This window comes from Scyliorhinus torazame, chromosome 4, assembly GCF_047496885.1.
Source record: "Scyliorhinus torazame isolate Kashiwa2021f chromosome 4, sScyTor2.1, whole genome shotgun sequence".
Taxonomy (NCBI): Eukaryota; Metazoa; Chordata; class Chondrichthyes; order Carcharhiniformes; family Scyliorhinidae; genus Scyliorhinus; species Scyliorhinus torazame.
In genome coordinates this window covers 154,586,084-154,603,886 of record NC_092710.1, presented here as the reverse complement: position 1 = coordinate 154,603,886, position 17,803 = coordinate 154,586,084, and the positions used below count along the sequence as shown (strand labels likewise).

Sequence of the window (17,803 nt, the reverse complement as noted above, 5' to 3'; positions counted from 1 at the left end):
AACAATAGAGAACACATCCAATTTTAACTCCCCCAATATTAAATTAAAACCCCCTTAACAACTGACCCTGAATAACTCTTTAAAAAAGGCAATGAATGGCTGCCATCTTAGGTAGAACCCTTCTACCGACCCGCGAATGGTACACTTGACCGTCTCGAAGTGTAGGAACTGCATGAGGTCACCCAACCCGGTTGAGGCACTGGGCAGAGTAGGGGACCTCCACACAAGCAGAAACGGCTTCCGGGCTATTAATGACCTGAAGGCGAGGACATCAGCCTTGACCCCCGTCTGGAGCAATGATGAGTCCGATACCCCAAAAATAGCCACCCCACCAACGGACAAGGCTCCAGTTCAACATTAAGAATCTCTGACATTGGATTGGATTGGATTTGGTTATTGTCACATGTACCGAGGTACAGTGAAAAGTATTTTTCTGCGTACAGCTCAAACAGATCATTCCATACACAAACAAAAAATACATAATAGGGCTAACGTAAAATGCACAATGTAAATACATTGACACAGGCATCGGGTGAAGCATACAGGAACATAGTACTACTCGGTTGAGAAGATGCGTGGAGATGGTACCACAGAGGTTAGCAGGTTGCTTCACAGCTCCAGGGTCCCAGGTTCGATTCCCGACTTGGCTCACTGCCTGTCTGCACATTTTCCCCGTCTCTGCACGGGATTCCTCCGGGCGCTCCGGTTTCCTCTCACAGTCCAAAGATGTGCAGATTAAGTGGCTTGGCCATGCTAAATTGCACTCAGTATCCAAAAAGGTTAGGTGGGGTAACTGGGTTACGGGGGTAGGGTGGAGATATGGGCTTATGCAGGGTGCTCTTTTCAAGGGCCGGTGCAGACAAGATGGGCTGAATGGCCTCCTTCTGCACTGTAAATTCTATGATTCTATCAAATCAGATCAATTCATAAGAGGGTCGTTTAGGAGTCTGGAAACAGCGGGGAAGAAGCTGTTTTTGAATCTGTTAGTGAGTTTTTCTCAGACTTTGTATCTCCTGCCCGATGAAAGAAGTTGGAAGAGTGAATAAGCCGGGTGGTGTAGACAGAGTCAATGGATAGAAGGTGGATTTGTGTGATGGACTGGGTGGTGTTCACGACTATCCTGAAGGCAATAGTGCAAACACTAGCGTCAGGGCTCCTGTACAATAACCAAATCCAGGATTTGAACTCTTGCCCAAAACCAAACCTCCCAAGAATCTCAGAGATATCCCGACTCCACCCTATCAAACGCTTTACCGGCATCCATAGATACAATCACCTCTGGTTCGGGCACTTGAGAAGGGAAAAGACAATATTTAACAGTCAACGCATATTGGCTGACAATTGCCGATTCATGACAAAGCCTGTTTGGTCCTCTGCAATCATCTCTGGGAGGCAGGGCTCCAACTGCAGCACCAGCACCTTTGCGAGCAATTTGGCATCTGCATTCAAAAGCAAAATGGGTGAGAAGGACCCACATTCCGTAGGGTCCTTTAGCATGTTAGAGTATCTTTAAGAAATGGGTGTCTAGTACTGCAGTGATGTCAGAGAGTGGGTGGAGCTGGGCTGTCTGTCAGCTTTTTACTTTCATTTTTGAGCAGGCTGCAGGGTGTGTTTTAGTTTCGTTTTCAGTGTTGGAGCTGAGTGTATACCAGAGTGTTATTGCTGTAAAAGTGATGTCTTGATGAGAAAATGGAGACCTTTACATATGCAGGTGGATGAAAAGTGGGCAGAAGTTCATCAAGTAGCATTGCCGGTAGGGTATAGAAATATGTGCGAGTTGCACATGAGGTACCAGTGGGAGGTCATTTGGGAATAAGGAAAACACAAGCTAAAATCCAGAAACATTTTTATTGGCCTGGACTACATAAAGATGTAGTTGAATTTTGTCAATCATGTCACACATGTCAAATGATAGGGAAACCTCAAGCAGTGATAAAACCAGCGCCCTTAATACCCATTCCAGCATTTGAGGAACCTTTTAGAAGGGTCCTAATTGCGTAGGACTGCTTCCTAAAACAAAAAATGGGAATCAATATCTTTTGATTATAATGGATGTGTCTACTAGGTTTCCAGAGGCCATTCCAGTACGTAATATTACAGCTAAAACGATTGTGGAGGAGTTACTTAAATTCTTTACTAGATATGGACTACCCACAGAAATACAATTGGATCAAGGATCAAATTTTACCTTGAGGTTATTCAAAGAAGTTATGGATAGCTTAGGAATAAAACAATTTAAATCAACTGCGTACCATCCAGAATCGCAGGGAGCGTTAGAAAAGTGGCATCAGACATTAAAGACAATGTTGAGGGCTTATTGTCAAGATTATCCAGAGGATTGGGATAAAGGAATTCCATTCGTACTGTTTGCAATTAGGGATGCACCTAACGAGTCAACCAAATTTAGTCCTTTTGAACTAATGTTTGGTCATGAGGTAAGAGGACCACTTAAATTGATTAAAGAAAAATTGGTGAGTGAGAAATCAGAACTTGCATTATTGGATTACGTGTCAAATTTCAGGGAATGATTAAATAGAGCAGGTGAATTGGCTAAACAACATTTAAAAGTTGCACAAAATGTGATGAAACGGGTAGCGGACAAGAAATCCAAAGTTCATAGCTTTGCTAGTGGAGATAAAGTTTTAGTATTGTTACCAGTGGTAGGTGAACCTTTAAAAGCTAGGTTCTGTGGACTTTATCAGACTGAAAGGAAATTAAGTGAGGTGAATTATGTGGTAAAAACACCAGATAGAAGGAAGACTCACCGAGTGTGTCATGTGAATATGCTTAAAAGGTACACTGAAAGGGAAAGAGAGAAAAAGGAGGAGGTTTTAATGATTCTAACTCAAAATGATGTTCTTAAAAATTGGGATAAATTGTTGAGTTACCTTCCAGAGGAAAGATGAACTGAACTGAAAGAGTTATTGATATCACATGGGCAAGTTTGTAGAGATAAATTGGGAAGTACTAAAATGCCTATACATAATGTAGATGTGGGAAATGCTGTTCCAATCAAACAACGTCCATACAGACTTAACCCTTTAAAATTGACACAGGTTAACAAAGAGTTTGAGAGTATGCTTAAAAATTGCATAATTGAAGTGGGTTGCAGCCAATGGGGCTCACCCATAGTGATGGTACCTAAACCAGACGGTACCCAACGGTTGTGTGTGGACTAAAGAAAGGTTAATGCACTTACAGGAACGGACTCTTATCCTATCCCACGTTTGGAGGATTGCATTGAGAAAGTGGGATAATAAGCTTTTATTTCCAAACTGGATTTACTTAAAGGTTACTGGCAGGTACCTTTATCCGAAAGGGCGAAGGAGATTTCAGCTTTTGCGACTCCAGATGGTTTATACCAATTCAAAGTTATGCCATTTGGCATGAAAAACGCCCCAGCCACATTTCAATGGTTAACTAATACAGGTGTTTCAGGATTACCCAATTGTGCAGTATACATTGCCAGACATGGAAAGAACATTTAAAACATCTGATGGAGTTATTCAATCGACTTCAGGAGGCAGGTTTGGTGGTAAACCTAGCCAAAAGTGAATTTGGAAAAGCCCAAGTCACTTTCCTTGGCCATACAATCGGACAGGGTCGAATGGTCACATGGGATGTGAAACCTACAGTTATTGAGGAGTTCCCGATACCCTCAAGACGAAGGGAAATAATGTGATTTCTTGGCATGAGTGGATTTAATTGAACATTTGTGCAAAAGTTTTGTAGCGTGGTTGCTCCACTGATGGACTTGCTGAAGAAACATTGAACATTTCAGTGGACAGCGGACTTTCAACAGGCATTTGACTGCCTGAAAACTGTGATAACCAATGCTTCTGTGTTGGAGAATTACAAGGGACTCTGTGATCAGATCGAACTAAAGTATCTGACTTTAAAGAGAAATGCCAAGGTGTAGAGAAATGGACGGATCGTGCAGAGACCTTCTTGTTCAAAGAGACTGTCAATTGAGAAGGATTTCAGTTGGAGGAAGAAAAACGAAAAAGAAAATGGACTATATTATTATACCTGTTTGCGTGTGTTGTTTTTTGAAACAAAAAAGTTTATTTACTGTGTGCATTTCTTAAAGGATAGTGAAAAGGTGAAAAATGAAACCATCTTGAAGTTGATGGGGTTTTTTTTCTCTGGGGGAGGTGTCATGTGAGAGTACCTTTAAGAAATGGGTGTTTATAAATGGGGGTGTATATAAATATCTGTAGTGTGAGTACCTTTAAGAAATGGGTGTTTATTACTGCAGTGATGTCAGAGAGTTGGTGGAGCTGGGCTGTCTGCCAGCTTTTTACTTTCATTTTTGAGCAGACTGCAGGGTGTGTTTTAGTTTTGTTTTCAGTGTTGGAGCTGAAGCCAGACCAAGCAGGTGTACTGCTGTTCTCTCTGCCATCAAAAGACTATCTGTTGATCATTTGGTGAATTCAGAATTATAAATGTTTTCAGTAGTGACTTTAACCTGATGTGCTTCTGATAAAGGTTTTGTTTTTAAGTCGTATGGATGTTAAAAAAGGAAAGCTTAAAGGTTTACTTAGCGTTGTAATCTTTGGGGGTTGTATTTGAATTAATGGTTGCTAAGATGTTCACTGTATGTTTTAAAAAGGTTAACTTGAGTTCATAGAATAAACATTGTTTTGCTTTAAAAAAATACTTTTCCATTTCTGCTGTACCACACCTGTAGAGTGGGACATGTGCTCCCCATACCACAATCTATTAAAAATTGTGGGTCAGGTGAACTCCATGGTACACTTTGGGGTTCTCTAAACCCTGGCCCATAACATCTTGTCCTTCTTCAAGATCAGGGAAACGGAGGCCTGCACATGTGTAAAGGGCAACGAACCTCGGGTCAAGGAGTCATTGAACATATCCAATACCAACAGGATCACCTAACCCTCAAACATCTTGCAAAACTTAATGGGGAATCCATCAGGGCCAGAAGCTTTACATCTGCAATTGCCCAATGCATTTCATAATTTCCTCAGCGCTCAACAGGGATGCCAACTCCTCTCACCTTTCCCTTCCAACCAATGGGAATGATATCCCATCTAATAGATCCGCCATGGCCTAACTTTCCTCTGGGGACTTCAACCTATAGAGATCCCTATGGAATGCTTCAAAGGCTGTATTGACTGTACGCGGGGCGGAAACCAAATTCCCACCCGAGTTCCTTATCTGCATAATCTCCTGGGAAGCAGCCTGCAGCCGATGAGCTAAAAGGCCTTCTCCCATGTTCATAAAATGCCCCCCTCGACAGTCACAGCTGGTTGCCGCCTTACCTGATGATAGTAATTCGAATTGCATCGGCAGCTTTTTCCTACTCGCAAGCAAATCCGGGGTAGGGATAGGCGAGTACTGATGGTCCACCTTGAGGATGGAGTCCAACAGCCTCTGCCTCTCCGCCCTCGCAGTCCTTTCAATGTGTGCTTTGTAACAAATTAACTCCCCACCTTAAGGACTTCCCACAAGTTAGACTCACTCTTACGAAACTTAATACATTCCCCAATGACGGAAGACATATGTTCGCAAAATCTTTTGTCCGCCAGCAACGCTGTATCCAATCTCCATAGCAGGCATTGGGAGCACCTGACTCTACCAGCAAAACCACCAAATGGGGGACATAACCTGAAATCACATTGTCGAATACCCAGCCCTCTTCACCCAAGGGAGGAGAGATCGACCCACCACAAAAAAGTAATACGCAAGTAAACCTGATGGACATGGGAAAAGGAAGAAAAGTCTTTATCCCTCGGGTGCAAAAAATGCACCGGATCTATCCCCTCCATCTGCTCCATGAAAGCTGACAACACTTTTGCCACACTTGATGGAGTCAGATATTTGGATCGAACCAACATTGGATCTAGAATACAGCTCAAGTCACCCTCAACATTAGCTGATGTGAATCCAAATCAGGAATGGAGACGAACAACCTGTTAATAAAACCTATATTATCCTAATCCGGCGCAAAGGCATTAACCAGGACTACCAGGGTGCCCGCCAAGTACCCACTGACATGTCTGCCATTGGGATCCGCTAAGATCTCAGCGGCTGAAAATTGAACTGTTTTATTGACAGAATTGCCATCCAGGGTGAAATACCCCTTCAGCAATATTGTCTGGTCTCTTACATGCAAATGAGTCTCCTGCAGAAACACCACATCAGCATCCAAACTTTTAAGGTGAGAAAATATCCGTAACCTTTTCATTGGGTCATTCAACCCCCTTACATTCCAGGTGACCAAACAAATTGGGGGCCTCCCACCCCCCATCATTCCAGATTCAGCCATTTCCATCAAGATGGGAACATCCAAAAATTAGAGCGTACAAGCACCAGGCCAACTCAAGATGGCTGTCAAGCCCACTAACAAGACAAAACAAACAAAAATCTACAGTCACTGCCAGCAAACTATCTCAAGGTCTCCTTGGTGGCATTGCTTAAGCAATGGTTTGCTCAATGGCATTTTGTGAGGCAGCATGGCTCTCATTATACAAATGCTATATTCGTGTGTGAGTTGCACAGCAGAATCATGAGCCAAGTCTTTGTCATCCAGTAGCCAACTTCATGGTTCTCATTGTGGTTCAAATTCAGATTGCACAGTGGACTGGTGCAGAGAAAAGGCATAATTGCCTTCCGCCAGGGTACTGGTCATTGACTTGCATGATGTGCCGAGAATGGTCATGGAGCAGTTGGGACACTGAGGGACTGTAACCCTTTGCGGTCATGGTACATTTGCTGAATTTGTTTGGAAGGGGTTGCCGGGTGGGGGGGGGGTGTCCCAATTGCAAAAGGAGGCCTGCTAAGGTGCCACCCTGTCCCCTCCATCCCCGGCCTTTTCCTGCCAGCTGGAAAATGGCAGCCGGGGAAAGATGTTGCTCTTAAGTGGCCAATAATTTTCTGGCTTAGGCCTTGCCTGCCGCATGGAAAATTATGGTGACATTGGGGGCAGTAGCTAGGAGACAAGGAAGTCAGCCACAGAATTTTATGTACCCAACTCCCTGCAAACCTGCTTGTGAGATTTGGTGACAGGATGGCACAGTGGTTAGCACTGCTGCCTCACGGCACTGAGTGCCTGGATTCGATCCCAGTCCCGGGTCACTGTCCATGTGGAGTTTGTATATTCTCCCCGTGTGTGTGTGTGGGTCTCACCCCCACAACCCAATTGCTTCACAGCTCCAGGGTCCCAGGTTCGATTCCGGCTTGGGTCATTGTCTGTGCGGCGTCTGCACATCCTCCCAGTGTGTGCGTGGGTTTTCTCCGGGTGCTCCGATTTCCTCCCTCAGTCCAAAGATGTGCCAGGTTAGGTGGATTGGCCATGATAAATTGCTCTTAGTGTCCAAAATTGCCCTTAGTGTTGGGTGGGGTTACTGGGTTATGGGGATCGGGTGGAGGTGTTGACCTTGGGTAGGGTGCTCTTTCCAAGAGCCGGTGCAGTCTCGATGGGCCGAATGGTCTCCTTCTGCACTGTAAATTCTATGTGCAGGGTAGGTGGATTGGCCATGCTAAATTGACCCTTAATTGGAAACATTTTTAAAAAGGAAAATAACAGAGATTCTGGGTTTAAAAAAACTCACTTGTGAGGTGTTGCGAAATTCTGCCCTATGTAATGCAGATGTACTCTTCTGCTTCTAATGTGAAACTGAATTTCTATTTCTTTGAAGGTGTGAAAGTCACGGAGAGGATGCAGAACTTCTTGCCTCTGTGTCAAATAACTGCTTTTGTTTCTTTATGCGTACTTTGAAATGTGACAATTTGAAACACTGTGACAGGCAAGAAATGCATACATTTTATAATCTTACATGTGTAATGTTCATGCCAGAGTTTACATTGAGGATAAATAACCACTTACTGAGGTTAATTTCTTCTTCATCATAAACATCTACCTCCATCAATCGGATCAACATCCTCGATAGAATACTAAGGAACTGCAGATAAGCTCCTGTCTTCCCCACCTAAGAACAAAAATATGCATTAAAGGCGCAAAGAACATTTGCAAAAAAGACATCAATGAAATAATCTTCCACTGCTGATCAATGTGCCTGGAAAAAGCACGTGCCAACATGAACCTTCAAGGCAGGATGCAGTGAGCCAAAGGGGTGCATGGTGCACCTCGCCTGTGACAGAAACAGATGGTTGTGAGTTGAATCTCTCCCTCATAGAAGTGTATAATTTTACAGTACAGGAATCAGCCACTGACCCCACTGCACCTTTTTCAGTTCTTTGAAAGACTGATCCACTTTGACCCATTCCCATGACTGTCTCCCATATCCTCTTAAATTCTTTTTCAATATTTTTCCTATCACCCTGATAGTAAATCTGTCCTGGTCCACCCACGTCGACGCTAACACTAAGAAAGCACAACAGCGCCTATACTTCCTCAGGAAACTAAGGAAATTTGGCATGTCCACACTAACTCCTACCAACTTTTACAGATGCACCATAGAAGGCATCCTATCTGGCTGCATCACAGCCTGGTATGGCAACTGCTCGGCCCAAGACCGCAAGAAACATCAGAGAGTCGTGAACACAGCTCAGTCCATCAGACAAACCTGCCTCCCATCCATTGACTCCATCTACACCTCCCGCTGCCTGGAGAAAGCGGGCAGCATAATCAAAGACCCCACCCACCCGGCTTACTCACTCTTCCAACTTCTTCCACCGGGCAGGAGATACAAAAGTCTGAGAACACACACGAACAGACTCAAAAACAACTTCTTCCCCGCTGTTACCAAACTCCTAAATAACCCTCTTACGGACTGACCTCATTAACATTACACTCCTGTATGCTTCACCCGATGCCGGTGTTTATGTAGTCACAGGGTGTACCTTGTGTTGCCCCATAACGTATTTTCTTTGATTTCCTTTTCTTTTCATGTACTTAATGATCTGTTGAGCTGCTCGCAGAAAAATACTTTACATTGTACCTTGGTACACGTGACAATAAACAAATCCAATCCAATCTTTTATCTGGTTCCTAATTGGACATTTCATATTCCAAAATCCTGTAGCTCAATTAATATTGCAAGCCTTGGAGTCTGAAGGTTGTGTTCACAGTCCCACTCCAACAACCTGAGCATTCCTGTCTGGACTAATGCTTCAGTGCGGTACTGAGATCGCGCTGTAATATTGCAGGTGCAATCCTTCAGATGAGATGTTAAATCAAGGCCCCAGTGTCCTCTCAGTTAGATGTAAAAGATCGCAGGGTACTATTTTGAAGAAGAACGTGGGAATTATCCATGGTGTCCCAGTCAATGGTTATCTCAACTTTACTAAAAACAGCTGCTTTTTCTCATAAGTTGCAAATGTTGTGGAGGGCTTTGGGCACGATATAATTGCAAGTCTTTCTTTTGTTTCACATTAAAAAATCTAACTTTTCCTTTTTTCTTCTGGTAATCTTAAATTTATGCCATTTTAATTATCAGCATTATAAAAGACCAAGTAAGCATCAACAGAAAGTGTCACCTTACGATAACACAATTTATAATTAAGAGTATTTCAAGAATCTGTGTGTCTCTTCTATTGTTCTGATCTTCATAACCAACTTCCAGTGGGTTGTGGTGATTTATTTCCTTTTTTAATTTAAAAACACCACAATTATCAATGATTTGGGTATAACTCTTCAAAATAGGAGACTGAAAGAAGCTGCAAAGGGATATGAATTAAGTTGGGTGGAATGGACTAAAATATGGCACCACATGGAATTTAATGCCAGTAAGGTGTGACATGTAACTGAAAAACAATAAGTGAAAAAAGGAAAAATATGAAACAGCTGAAAACAGACAATAGGTCAGTCAGCATCAGACAAGAGAAAGGACAAGTTCATGTTTTGGGGTATAACCTCTATTAGAACTCCAACAAAATGGACAGCATTTCAGATAGAAAAAGAAAAGTGGGAGGCAGGAGAAAAAAACAGATCACCCTCAATAGAAGTGGGGTAGAATAACCTTTATCTGTATAAAAGACAAACTGGGAATGTATAGGTGGCTGATAGGTGGCTGAGGGGATATTAATAATAATAATAATATTTATTGTCACAAGTAGGCTTACATTAACACTGCTATGAAGTTGCTGTGAAAAGCCCCTAGTCGCCACACACCGGCGTCTGTTCGGGTACACAGAGGGAGAATTCAGAATGTCCAATTACCTAACAGCACATCTTTCGGGACTTGCGGGAGGAAACTGGAACACCCGGAGGAAACCCTCGCAGACACGGGGAGAATGTGCAGACTCCGCACAAACAGTGACCCAAGCCAGGAATCGAACCTGGGAACACTGCGCTACTGTGCTGAACAGGAGATGATAGGAAGAAGCATAATAAAAGGAAGCCAAATTGAAACAGGAGGTGCTGGCAAAGTTGCATTGGTTTCAGTGACCCGAGGAGAAGGAAAACAGTCCAAAACTGGCAATGTTCTCCCTTCAATCCCCCTTCCCTTTTAAAGCCCCTATATTTTGTCTTAGCTCACATCAAAAAATTCCACGCCACCACCACCAAATTAACTGAACTACATTCTCCAGGGTATCTTAACTCTGGGAAAATCAAACAAAACACTCTTAACTATGGGAGATAAGCCTACATGTGGGAACCATCTCAAAACTATTTGAAGGGAACAAGTAGCATCGCCATTTTAAAGCACATTTTATTTGATATAATGAAGTTCTATGTGGCCTCCACTGACATTACCACCATTCTTTGTTTGTCATTTATTTTCTATATGGTTTTTGAACTGTAACCATCAGACACCTATTTGTACTGAATTGCTGGGAGTTTGAGACAGACCGAGGTGTCAGTGGGACCGGTACAATTGAATCTTGCCTCATTAACAAAAGTAAAAGCACCAAAATTAACTGACTGTTTTGGTAAGCTGAGAGCTCAGAAACAAGGCACTGACAATTAGAAGCCAAAGAAAAGTTACAGCACAGGAGGCCATTTGTTCCATCCTGTCCATGCCAGCCTGAGAACACCCAAGTGTCCCTTCTAATCCCACCTTCCTGCACCCGGTCCACAGCCCTGTGTAGCTTAGAGCACTTAAGGTGCAGCCCCAGGTACTTTTTAAAAGAGTTTAGAGTCTCTGCCTCCACCACCAACTAAGCAGCGAATACCAGACACCCACTAGCCTCTGCATAATAAAGTCCTTCCTCATTCCCCTCTACACCTTCTGTCACTTACCTTGGGCGGGATTCTCCACCCCCCCCCGCCGGGTCAGAGAATCGCCGGCGGCTGGCGTGAATCCCGCCCCCACCGGTTGCCGAATTCTCCGGCACCGGATATTCGGCGGGGGTGGGATTCGCGCCGCGCCGGTTGGCGGCCACCCCCCCCCCGGTGATTCTCCGGCCCGTGAGGGGCCGAAGTCCCGCTGCTGGAATGCCTGTCCCGCTGGCGAGAATCAAACCACCTCTCTTACCGGCGGGGCAAGGCGGCGCGGGCGGGCTCCGGGGTCCTGGTGGGGGCACGGGCCGATCTGGCCCCGGTGGGGTGCCCCTACGGTGGCCTGGCCCGTGATCGGGGCCCACCGATCCGCGGGCGGGCCTGTGCCGTGGGGGCACTCTTTTCCTTCCGCCTTCGCCATGGTCTCCACTATTGCAGAGGCGGAAGAGACCCCCTCCACTGCGCATGGATGCCGTGAGCGGCCACTGACTCTCCCGCGCATGCGCCGCACGGCAAAGTTATTTCCGTGCCAACTGGCAGGGCACCAAAGGCCTTTCCCGCCAGCTGGCGGGGCGGAAATCAGTCCGGCGCGGGCCTAGCCCCTCAAGGTGAGGGCTCGGACCCTCAAGATGCGGAGAATTCCGCACCTTTGGGGCGGCGCGATACCGGACTGATTCGCGACGTTTTTGCCGCCGGTCGGCAGACATCGCGCCGATTGCGGAGAATCCCGCCTCTTGTATCTATGTTCCCTTGTTCCAGAATTCTCCACCAAGGGAAACTACTTTATCCTGTCCACCCTACCTCTTCGAGTCATCATTTTGTACACCTCAATTAAGTCACCCCTCAGTCATCTTTGTTCCAAGGAAAATAACCCCAACCTATCCAATCTCTCCTCTTGGCCACACTTTTCTAGCCCTGGCAACATTCTTGTAAACATCTTCTGCACTCTCTCCAAAGCAATTTTCTGAACAGATTCCAGGATAGACAGGATTCATTTCCACAGGGATTCCACTCTATAACAGCAGAACCATCATGTTGATCATAGTCAGGGGCCTTACAGAAGGCGCTCTTGCCAAAGCCACATAATAAAATATTAAAATGCACATACCCAAAACCCATGAATTTTGCTTCTGTGAACAATTTACAATGAGGTAAATGAGCGTAAACTTACAATGAGGTAGATAAAACAGAAGTGCCTTAGGTTGGTGCCTGCAGATCGGAGTGATGAAACAACCTTTAACATCCATTTGCCTTGCACCTGGTTTTGGTTAATTTGCCTCAACAGCTTGAGAGCTTCCAAGACCACGGAGATACGTTTTGCCCGTGAGAGCCCACCCCACCCCAGAGGGAAAGATTCTGAGTTTCAGTCACAAGAATCCAAATGGCCATTCCTTTGTTTGCAATTTTAATGGGAGGAGAAGCAGGACAAACAAAAGGTGGGCAACACAACTTTTGAGGATGTCTTGTGCAAACCGCTCCACCCCCCCCCCCCACCCCCGCCGCCCCCCAATCACACAACTTAAAATTTTACTGGTCACACACAATATATGGGGATTCCAGTGAGTAGCTTTGCATGAGAAATGTATGTTTTAACCAGCAGCAACACAGGAGTTGTATCCACCCCTAAATAAAGACTTGAAGCTCAGATTATCTGGCTGGACTGCTCTGCCTGGCTTTGAAAGTGATGACCACAGTAAACTTCTTATGCCAGAGGGTTCATTTCAAGCATCTGCGAAAGGTTTGCGCAATATCATCCAGGATGATATCCTTCCACGAATTCACTGAGTAACTTGACATATTTCTCAGGAGAATTTGGGCAAACATCCTCACTTCTGATCTTATGATGGAAAGGAGATCATTGATGAAGTAGCTGAAGATGGTTGGGCTTTGGACACAACCCTGAGGAAATCCTGGAGCTGAGATGATTGACCTCCAACCACCACAACCATCTTCCTTTGTGCCAATTATAACTCTAATCGGTGGAGAGATTTCCCCTGATTCCCACTGACTTCAGTTTAGCTAGGGCTCCTTGATGCCATACTCGGTCAAATGCTATCTTGATATCAAGGGCAGTCACACTTCCCTCACCTCTGGCATTCAGCTCTTTTGTCCATGTTTGAACCAAGGCTGTATAACGTGGACCACTGTCCATACCTTGGGAGCATATTGTCAACAAGAGCAGAAATAGGCAAGGCTCAACGCTGTTATCAGTGTGTCAACGCAGTCTTTGGTCACCTGAGGAAATGTTTGAAGACCAGGACCTCAAACTCAGCACCAAGCTCATAGTGTACAGAGCAGTAGTGATACCTACCCTCCTATATGAGCCAGAGACATGGGGCGGGATTCTCCCGTAAATCCCGCCCGGCCGCCCCGTGATATTCTCCGCCCCAAAAAAATCCTGGGTGAAATTCTCCTACCCGCCCCGCCACATTTCTGCCCCGACCGGCCGGCGGGAGTCTCCGTAACACCGGCCGGTCAATGGGGTTTCCCATTGTGGGGCAGCCCCACGCCGTCGGGAAACCCCCGGGCGCCGGCAAAACGGAGACTCCCGCCAGCGGAGAATGATGCCCCCTGTCGCCGTGAATCGCGCCACGCGCCTCGGAGAATGTCGAGGACCGGCGCGACACAACGGGCCCCGGGGCCGCCCCAATTCTCCGGGCCGGATGGGCCGAAGTCCCACCAACGTGACTACGGGTCACGCCGGCGTAAATCAAACCACCTATTTAATGGTGTCAACCAGTCGTGCTGGTGGGCGCCGGCCAGCGCGGAGGTAGGGTTGGCATGGGGCGGCCGCCGGAGAAGCGACAGCACGGCCGCAGGTGGTGGTGGAGGGGGGGTCGCAGGAACCATTGGTGTGCGCGTGTCGGGGGGGGATGGGGCTGGGAGGGAGGGGCTGTGGGGGGAGGGGCTATGGGGAGGGGCTGTGGGCTGGGGAGGTGCTGGAGGGGGAGGGGCAGGACCGGGAGGGGCTGGGGAGAGGGAGGGGCTGGGGGGGGAGGGGCTGAGAGGGGTGTCCTGGGGGAGGCTCGGGGGGGGGGGAGGGGGAGGGAGGTAGGGACTGGGGGGAATGGGCTGGTGGGGGAGGGGCTTGGGGAGGCTCGGGGGGTGGCTGGGGGGAGGGGCTGGGGTGGAGAGGGGGGGTTTTCAGAGGGTGCGTGCTGGGGAGGAGAGGGAAGGGTTGGGGAGGATGCGTGTCGGAGAGGAAAGGGGGGGGGGAGTTGGGGAAGGTGTGTGCCGGAGAGGAGAGGGCGGGGGGGGCGTTGGGAAGGGTGCGTGATGGGGGGGTGCGTGATGGGGGGGGGGGGGGTCCGCCTGGCCATGTGCCAGCTGACAACAATTGCGACAATGCAGCCCATGGCACATGGCTGCGGGGGGGGTATATGCAATGGTGACATGCCGTCTATCCCCCCCCCACACCCACTGTAGGCCGTTATGTTTGGTCCCCCTCCCCCCCAGCGATGTTGTTCGCCGTGGTGGGAGCCGCACTTCTAGATGTTGTCCTGGGGAGCTGGAACAGGAGTGTGCCAGGGAGGCTGGAGGGCCGCCCGCACAACAGGACGAGGAGGAGGAGGTGGTGGTGGTGCCACAGCGACGGAGACGCCCGATGAGGCCTCCTGTGTACCGGCCCCGCTCGTCGTACCAGGACCTCACGGACCAGGCATGCAGGAGGAGACTCCGGATGAGCCGGGAAACCGTGGCACACATCTGCCACCTGATGGCACACCTGGCAACGCGTGGCACTGGGAGAGGACACTCCCTCCTCATGGCCGTCAAGGTTACGGTGGCCCTAAACCTCTATGCCACGGGGTCATTCCAGGCAACGAGTGGGGACCTGTCCGGCATCTGTGCAGCGACAGCCGCCGTATATGCCATTGCGGACCGCTACATCCTGTTCCCTGTATAGCAGGATGCCCGGGCAGCGATCTTCGCTGCCGTGGCCAGGATGCCCATGGTCCAGGGGACGATCGATGGGATGCACGTCGCCGTGCGGCCACTTGCGGATAACAGAGATGTGTTCACGAATAGGAAGGGGACCTATTCCATGAACATGCAGGTGGTCTGTGACCACCACATGAGGATCCTGCATGTCTGCGCCCGGTACCCGGGCAATGTACATGACTCATTCGTATTGGCGCAATGTTTCATCCCCACCATGTTCGAGGGACGTCTCCCCCCCCCCCCCCCCCCCCCCCCCCCCCCCCCCCACCGCCGAGGGGCTGGTTGCTGGGTGACAGGGGTTACCTGTTGCGGTCGTGGCTGATGACGCCTATAGGGAGGCCGCAGACTGACGTGGAGAACCGCTACAACAATGCCCATGCAGCCACCAGGGGTGTGATAGAGAGGTGCTTTGGGCTGCTGAAGATGCGCTTCAGGTGCCTGGACCGCTCTGGAGGGGTCCTCCAGTACCCGTCAGATAGGGTCGGCCACATCGTTGTGGTGTGCTGCGTCCTGCACAACATAGCCCAGCAGAGGGACGATGTGCTGCAGGCAGAGGAGGGGGAAGGGGAGGAACAGCAAGATGAGGCGCAGACCTCCCCAGATGAGGAGGAAGGGAGAGGGGGAGGTGGGGGGAGTCCGAGGTGTCGCGGTGTACCGGGACCTCCCCGACAGGGGGACCCGGAACGGGCCCCAGCACCTCCTCCTCCCTCGGGGTGCCCGATGGCCCCCAGGCCTCTCCATGGGTCGGGGATGCGAACGGACCGAGCACCCGACGCCCCCCCCCCCGACACCTGGCATGCCAGTCCTGGAGGCCCGCCCTGGTATCAACAAGGGTCTGCAAGTTTGCAGCCATGGAGCTCAGGGAGTTGACCATCCCTGTCTGTGTCTGTGCGACGCCGGCCAGCACCTGGGCAATGGCACCAATGCCCTCAGCGATGGCCTGCAGAGACTGGGCCACTGCCTGCAGAGACTGGGCCAAGGCGTTGAGCGCCTCTGCGATCTGCTGCTGGCTCTGGCTCAAGGCTGCCTGTGAGAGGGCAGCAATGTCCTGGGTCACGGATGCCACCTGCACGGAAAGCCCCACACCTTGCATACTGCGACCCATGTCTGACACCGTCGCACCCATTGGACGCTAACCGTGCGGTGTCAGCCTGGGTGGCACGCATGACCGGCGCCACTCCCAGCTCCTGCAGGTGGGTGGACACCTCCACCTTCGTCTGCAGCTGCTGCAAGCTGGCCGTCACCCTCTTCGGTCATCCCCAGGTCCGTGACTGCATCGGGTCTATGGGTGGGTTTGGTAACTCCAGGAACCTGGGACCCGTCTGGGTGGCAGATGGTTGCCTGCGCCGGGCTGCCCTCTGACCGCCCGGCTCCTCGGTTGCTCCTGCCTCCACCGGCTGCACCGGGACGGCTGTGTTGTGCGCACCAGTTAATGTCCCAGATGCCTCATCGCTAAAGTGCCCAACCGAGGTGAGTTTCTCTGCGATGGTGGAGGGTGTAGGAGACAGCAGTGTTGTAATGTCGTGCTCCTCATCCGACCCGAAGTCCGAGGTCCCCTGGAGTGGTGATTCCTGTCCATCCGCCCCCTGTGTGTGGGTGTCCTGTGCGTCAGTGTCCTGGGCGTCGGTGTCCTGTGTGTTAGGGTCCTGTGTGTTAGGGTCCTGTGTGTCGGTGTCCTGTGAGTCGGTGTCCTGTGTGTCGGAGTCCTGTGTGTCGGAGTCCTGTGTGTCGGTGTCCTGTGTGTTAGGGTCCTGTGTGTTAGGGTCCTGTGTGTCGGTGTCCTGTGAGTCGGTGTCCTGTGTGTCGGTGTCCTGGGTGTCAGGGTCCTGGGTGTTAGGGTCCTGGATGTTGGGGTCCTGTGTGTTGGTGTCCTGTGTGTCGGGGTCCTGGGTGTCAGGGTCCTGGGTGTTAGGGTCCTGGGTGTTAGGGTCCTGTGTGTTGGTGGCCTGTGAGTCGGTGTCCTGTGTGTCGGGGTCCTGGGTGTCAGGGTCCTGGGTGTTAGGGTCCTGGGTGTTAGGGTCCTGTGTGTTAGGGTCCTGTGTGTTGGTGTCCTGTGTGTTAGGGTCCTGGGTGTCAGGGTCCTGTGTGTTAGGGTCCTGTGAGTCGGTGTCCTGTGTGTCGGAGTCCTGTGTGTTGGTGTCCTGGATGTTGGGGTCCTGTGTGTTGGTGTCCTGTGAGTCGGTGTCCTGTGTGTCGGAGTCCTGTGTGTTAGGGTCCTGGGTGTCAGGGTCCTGTGTGTTAGGGTCCTGGATGTTGGGGTCCTGTGTGTTGGTGTCCTGTGTGTCGGTGTCCTGTGTGTCGGGGTCCTGGGTGTCAGGGTCCTGGGTGTTAGGGTCCTGGGTGTTAGGGTCCTGGGTGTTAGGGTCCTGGGTGTTAGGGTCCTGGGTGTTAGGGTCCTGGGTGTTAGGGTCCTGGGTGTTAGGGTCCTGGGTGTTAGGGTCCTGGGTGTTAGGGTCTTGTGTGCCGGTGTCCTGTGTGTCAGTGTCCTGTGCTTTAGTGTCCTGGGTCAGTTGCAATAGGGGCCTGTTGCTGTGGCTGCCCTCCTCATCGCTGGATGTGGCCCGCTGGCATCGCCGCACTCGCACGAGATGTGGGCAGCGTCCACCTGGTGCTCCGGGTATGTCCCTGGCTCGTGGTCTGTCCTCCCCTTCCCTCATATCCCCCCTCCCCCCAATATCCCCCTTCCCCTCTCATCCCCCCTCCCCCATATCCCCC

General features: G+C 49.5%; 1 protein-coding gene across 7 annotated transcripts in view; it reads right to left on the bottom strand.

Moving 5' to 3' along the window:
* greb1 (growth regulating estrogen receptor binding 1) overlaps positions 1-17,803 on the bottom strand; it is a 563,483-nt gene that overhangs the window by 97,823 nt on the left and 447,857 nt on the right. For all 7 annotated transcript variants that reach the window (XM_072498796.1, XM_072498792.1, XM_072498791.1 and 4 more), the window contains one exon: positions 7,853-7,955. In XM_072498796.1, the coding sequence (XP_072354897.1) occupies positions 7,853-7,955 (103 nt within the window). The remainder of the gene's footprint in view (positions 1-7,852; positions 7,956-17,803) is intronic.